This window comes from Olea europaea, chromosome 13 (genome assembly GCF_002742605.1).
Source record: "Olea europaea var. sylvestris chromosome 13, O_europaea_v1, whole genome shotgun sequence".
Lineage (NCBI taxonomy): Eukaryota > Viridiplantae > Streptophyta > Magnoliopsida > Lamiales > Oleaceae > Olea > Olea europaea.
This window is the reverse complement of record NC_036249.1, coordinates 29,776,378-29,783,081: the sequence shown is the minus strand read 5'-3', so window position 1 is coordinate 29,783,081 and position 6,704 is coordinate 29,776,378. Positions and strand designations below refer to the sequence as shown.

The window sequence follows — 6,704 nt, the reverse complement described above, 5'->3', positions numbered from 1 at the left end:
TCTCAATTGAAAAATAATCATCTTCTAAATTTGTTTAAAATATCTCAAACTCCCACATTAACATCATTAAAATAAATGATCTTCGTGTATTGTTATTACTTTTTTTCTTTTTTTTTTTAATTGTAATGATGCATTTGGGCGACCAGCTCAACCTATATCACCTTCTTTCTAAAATTGATCTTTATTTGCTTCCATTAATCTTCTTTTTTTTTTTTCATGAAGGCATGTTAAGCTCAAAATAATGTTACTATTAAACAATAAACGTTGTCGTTGCATTGGTTCTTGTCTCTGACTTGTGAACAAGCATAACATTAAGATTTTCCAAATAATTTTCTATTAAGTTCTACATACTGTATTGTGAACAGATTATTCAAGGATACATAAACTCAAAGATGAGCAGCGACGAAAGAAAACTCGAACCCTCTTAAATTCCAACAAATAAAACAAATAGTAGCAGAATCGAGTTCTATCTACCTACTGCAATATTTAGAATACATAAACATGCCACGGTAATAGTAGTATAATTTCTATCGGAAAATCCAATCCAATCGTTTCATAACATCTATTTCCATCGCCTCAACAAGAAGAAACACACATTACCAGTAAGAGAAATGTACATACTTGTGCCCCTCAGAGAAACCTACAGTTTCCTGATCCAAGTATTACTTGTTCCCTCGGAAATACATATATATTTTCTGCAAAAGAGAGAGAAGCAAGCAAGGATAAGTGCAATAACATACACACATTAAGTCAGTAAAGGAAGAAAAAAACACAACTAATGAACTCCTCAGAGCACCGAAGCACACATTTTTAGAATTATGAATTTATAGGTGTACATGTTTAATATATAAAATTGCAACAAATTCTTCATAAATGATTTGATTTCCCTCTATAGGGTGGAAAGACTGGAATAAATAATTCATATAACCAGACCAAACGAGCAGCGATACCATTTATCTCATATTCTTGTCATGTATGCACAGAGGACATATCTCAAAGTTTTCATCGCAACATGCACAAACCCAAAAATTTAAACAAAAATAAAATCTAATCCCTATTTGACAACCATTATTTGATAACTCTTTTTTCTACATACTCATTTTCAACCACACATTCACACACTAAAATAATATGCACGTAAGCCCAAAACTTTTCCCTAATTTTTAACCATACATTCGCCTAAAAATCAATATCCAAGACATTGTTTTTCACAAATGATGGTTGTCAAACAGGGGCTAAATGACATCCACAGTAGTACAACAAATATAGAGTTGTTTACAGAACACCAAACCATTAAAGCCTGAGCATTTCATAAAGTACATCATTAGTAGATTTACAGTGATCAATATTCTAACCTGAAGTACCCACAAGCTCAGCAGTGACTCAAGGCAGAACAATGCAAATCCAACCAGGTAAAAAATCTGCAACAGAAAGCAAGGCATCACGTCATGTATATATACGAGAAAAAGATGAAAATAAACAAAAAAATGTTGACAATTGAACCAAGTTAGAAAGCCCCTCTTTCAGCCAGCCACAGAGCGTTATAAAAGCAAGTTTATGGACTAATGGAGAAGGACAAGCAACAACCACAGCCAAAAGAAGCAAGTGAATGATGAATAACCACCAAATAGTAATATAATCACAAAAGTAATTTGAATAATTTTCCCAACTAGGGAACTATCATTATAGTATAGGCCTCAATACCTTCTCTCCAATTAAGTAGCTTCAATATAAATCATCAAAAATTTCTTTAGAAGCCATTGTTTCATCATTACTATTTAACACGTACATTCTGACCACACTGTAAACAGTACCAGAAACATGATTTTTTTTCCTGCTTTTCATTCTCAATCAACTAGTCCAAAAATGTTCAATCGATACCAAAACAAAACATTGGAAAAATAAGAAATCTAGTGTTCCCAGATGAAATTGAAGTCCATGTCAACATTACATGCCAAGTTATGGCAATCACTAAAAAAGCCAATAGCTTATTATCAACAACCAGAAGTACTGTCAGCCTAGCAGTTGAGATACATCTGGTCATTGGACTCATATAAAGGAGGATAAAACGAGAGGGAGGACAAACTATAAGCTTCAACTTCATTAGCTGGTAAAAGTACTCGTAAATAGCAGATAAATTGAAACCCAAGTCTATAATCTCCCATCCCACCCCCAACTTGATAGCATTTAAGGGGGGAAAAACTATAATCATCAAGGGCATTTTAAAAATACAGGTAATAGAAATTAAAATCAAATTCATCACCATTGTTGGATAAGCTGATAGAGTAACATAATTTTCAGGACTATGCTCCTCATATTTCTTAACGGAGGCATTTTATAAAAGACATTCAATTTCAAATTGCAACAGGCAAAACACAAGCATGGGCATACAACTTACCCCCACGAAGACATCGTCAGAGAAGACATCAATCGCAGCAAGAATACCCCTGACATTAAGAGAAAGAAAAAGAATATATTAGTCATCAAAATGAAGAATAAGTACGTACAAACTGAATTCTGCATCCCACAATCACAGTACTTCCTACTAGTTAAATTAGCAGAGTTAATCCTATGCTGCATGTCCTAAATAAGCTAACATATTCAATGCTTAAATGTAATTGAAAAAAAAAAGAGAGAGAGAGAAGGACTTCTAGCTTTTGCCTACCCAGTTATCATTTAGGAAAAAGAAACTAGCACAAAAGATTGTCATGGACAAAATGATAATAACCACTAAACCAAGTAGAATAAGATGGTAAATACAACAGTGTACAAATTTGGAATTTAGATGAGACAATATAAGAGATTGTCAACGACAAAGTTATATTAACCATTGAAGCAAGTAGAATAAGATAGTAAACACAGCTGTGAACAGATTTTGTGATTCAGAAGAAACCAAGAAGACCCACAAAATTCAATTTTCCAGGTTAAGAAGATGGACAAAGAATCTCACGTAAACGATTTCCCATGGAAGACAATTGGAGGTGCAATTGCAGCAAATATGCAAAAACCAATGTGGAGCTGCATAGTGAAAATTAAATCAAAGATATTAGAATAGATATGCTATATTTATATAGCAAAAATGTACGTGAAAACAAATAGAACACATACCAAGTAGAAAAGGAAAAACCAGCTAAAATTAAGTGCACTGTCAGTCCTGAACTCAGAATCAGTAACAAAATAGCTGTTATTCCACAATAATAAGAATCATCATAAAGCAAAACAAGGAGATTTCAAATACCTCATTGCACGATACAAAGGCCTGTACCATAGAACGTATGAAAGGGGGCATCCCATTAGAGCATAGATTATTGCAAGGAAAAAAATCTTGACCCCTAGGAACAGTCAAACCGCATTATTAGCACAGTAACAAAGTCCAAATTTATTTATGACTTAATACACCAGAAGATCAAAATAGGAAAATTTGAAATGAAAGAACAAGCAAAGAAACTTACCACCGCCCTTTATCCAACAAATCGTGATGGCGATAACATTGAAGACAAGGCAAAGAACAATACCTGCATAGAATTTCATAAGATGAGGCAAAGTTATAATATTCATGCCCTTGGATTTGAGACAAACCACAGATCGAAGTCTCACATACTGTGTACATAAGGCAATTCCAATTTCCAATTTTACAAAAGTTAACACCAAGAAAGTGAATAAGTAAACTCAGTTCGGCCAATAATTGTTGATTATGCTTAGCATTTAAAAAACTAATCTATAGGGTGACAGCAAGGGCAGCAATCTAAATTAATTCACTAAACAAGAGAGTGTTTAATGATTTGCCAAAGACTAAGCATGAATAGTTTGAAAGATGTAACTGATTCAAAGGAAAGAAACAAATATATGAATAAGACATGTTCTAATGTCTGTGAGACTGTGACTGTTTTCAGAAAATTGGTCAGCCACTTTTCAAGCTAAGACCTACGGCAAATGAGCAGAGACAGATCTCATCAGTTATAAAAATTCAAAAGCTTCGTACAATGAATTTCAATCTTTTGGATGCATATATTCAAGGTAACGGAAGTCAAAGCTGCTCTCACACAATAACCATCATATCCAAGAACCAGCAGTGAGCAAGGTGACCAGAACTATACACAAAAGCCCGCACTAGGAAGTATAAGATACAACCTTGTAAAGAAGAGGAGCTTGACAAGTAAAAAACTAAAAATCAAAAAGGAGGGCACCACACACACCTAACCAACTTGCAAAAGCCAGATACTGCAACCTCTGAGCATGAACTGGTATCTCATTGGCTATATCATGATGAATAATTGGAAAAAGGGGAGGCCAATTTTTATCATTCACAGGAACACCAGCTGAAATTGAACCATTGCAAACTGAATTAGAAACAAGAGGGAACAAGAAAAGCAAAGCATAAACATGATGGTTCGCGTCTATCTCATAACATACCACTGGCAATAGCATCTTCCCTACGTTTAATATCCTGTAAATGCACAAAACATTAAGTACCATTGAAACTAAAAAACTCAAAAGGGAGCAGAGCATTAAAAAAAAAAGGGTAAAGGCAAAAAAGGGAAAAAGAAAATTATCGCAACAAGGTGATAAATTGTGAATTAATTATTTTTCGTATAAGTTTAAGCCTAAGAGGTTAGCATGAGGACCAAAAACGTTGAAAAACAAATTAGAGCAATACTGCAAAATCATTCCTAATGTTTCCTTTTCAAGTCGTCAATCACAATCTTGTAAAGAACATCTTCAGACATCTTCAATAAAACGTGGAAACCAACCCTTTCTCTCCTGTTCAAATCTGCTTCCCAACTTGAAAGTTCTCTCTCTTTTTTCCTTGGATCCTGAAAATTTAGGCCACAATTTAGATAAGAAATTTTGTTACTCATTTAGAAAATTCTTACATTGTAATTGTCAACTACATTACATTCATTGTATCTAATGGTATATCCACGGTGGCATCATTTTTCTGGCCAAAACCCAGGGTACTGGTAACCATCTGGGGAATCCGTGACTTTGAACCTGGAGCCGCACTACCATTCTGCATCACAACCCAACAAATAGCATGATAATAAGACTATTGATAGAGAGCTACTATAAATGGAATAGAAAGGTTCTAGAGAGCAACCAGAATTGGATAATAAGATGTAATCAACTAATAACTATAACCCAAATTAAAATTTAATCCAAATTAAGCATACCATTAGATCCTTCAGCTGATATTAGCTTGTCTCTGTAAGCCGTGATTTTTTTTTTTTTCCTTGTATTACTTTTTAATGTTGGGAAGGTGTGGAGTTGGTGGGACCCACATATTGCCTCGAAAATTTACAAATGATTTATCTACTTGAATCTTTTACCAAAGCACACAACTTAAGCTTCTTACCACCCATTGTTTTAGCAAGAATTTCGAAGAGACTATTGTCATTAGAGACTTGAGTCACATTGTATTAAGTTGCTACTTTCCTTTACTTTAGTGATAAATGCACCAATAATATTAGCATATATGGACCTAGTATTGTAATTAAATCCTCTTATATTACAATTATGCTTTAATACGCTCTGCCACAACTTTTACTAAAGTGCACAAACCATATACCAGGAAAATTCAGTGTACGTGTCACCACTAAAATACTGCTCTAGGTTAACATATAATTTCCGCAATTTTATTTACTGTTCCCGGAAAATTCAATGACTCCAACAAAAATTTGTCATCTCATTAGAGTTATAATTATAATCAGAACTGATTCAAAACCCAATATAATCTTTAATTTTGGATTCGCCTCTTCAATCTTCATAGTTATTTTATCCCCAATTTCACACATAATTCCATATTCACCGCCGACAATGCCGGAGCATTCAGATCTACACCAAACAAACCCAATTTACCCAAAAGCCCGAAATTCAGAGCCATAAAAAACTGTCACAGTCTGTAAACTGAGAAACACTAAAAATAGGCAGATCCAAGAGTTGAAAATTTGAGAAAACGGTTACCGAAAATGGATTGACTTCAGGTTCTTCCTCGTCAAATGGATTTGGATCGTTTCTCCGATTCATTTTGACAACAAATTTGGAGATAAAATTGGCGAAAATAAAGTTATATTTGTATCTAACTATGCATACAAATATGCGTCATAGTTTAAGAGAGAGCACTACGAGTGTGCTTTTTGCTGGCGGTGAGTACGACGCGGGTTTCGTGAATGGGTGGATATATATAATATATATTAATTGTAATTAACCTCCTCTATCTTTGTTTCTTGTAATAATTAATTGTAATTAATTTTTCATTTAATTCTTAATTTTTAATTAGTATTCTGATGATTTAAATCAAAATATTTTATTTCTATACTTTGAAACAAGAAAAAAATATTTCCTTTTGTTTTCTTTTAGAATATTATAAAAAATTAAGTTATCATACGTTATTTCAACGACTTTTTTGGACATAAACTGTAATAAAAAAATAAAATATATTAATTAATGAAAAATTCGAAGATAAGAATATCATGAAAAATCATTAATGATATAAGTCCTAAAATGAGTAAAGATTGAAAACTTTAAGTATAATTAAAATGTGGGGAAAGAAATAAAAATTATGGGGTAAATATATTACTAAATTTTTTTCAGAAACAAAATTGGATTTTATAACTGCCACTGAAAGAGAGCAAAATTACGGTGGAAACCCTTGTGTTAAGATGTGATTGGGGTTCATTGAGTCTTGTGTTTCTGTCGAATAATTT

The 6,704-nt window shown here is 33.2% G+C and overlaps 1 protein-coding gene across 1 annotated transcript; it reads right to left on the bottom strand.

The window, feature by feature from the left end:
• Positions 1-311: 311 nt before the first annotated feature.
• Positions 312-6,160, bottom strand: LOC111408127 (secretory carrier-associated membrane protein 4). The gene is made up of 12 exons (XM_023037931.1): positions 5,962-6,160; positions 4,898-5,011; positions 4,752-4,814; positions 4,414-4,447; positions 4,197-4,319; positions 3,453-3,515; positions 3,239-3,332; positions 3,109-3,154; positions 2,951-3,018; positions 2,399-2,447; positions 1,356-1,421; positions 312-695 (listed from the first exon to the last, which is right to left on the bottom strand). The coding sequence occupies exons 1-12, from the start codon at positions 6,022-6,024 to the stop codon at positions 663-665; spliced, it is 816 nt and encodes a 271-aa protein (XP_022893699.1). The 5' UTR covers positions 6,025-6,160; the 3' UTR covers positions 312-662.
• Between the last annotated feature and the right edge of the window lie 544 nt (positions 6,161-6,704).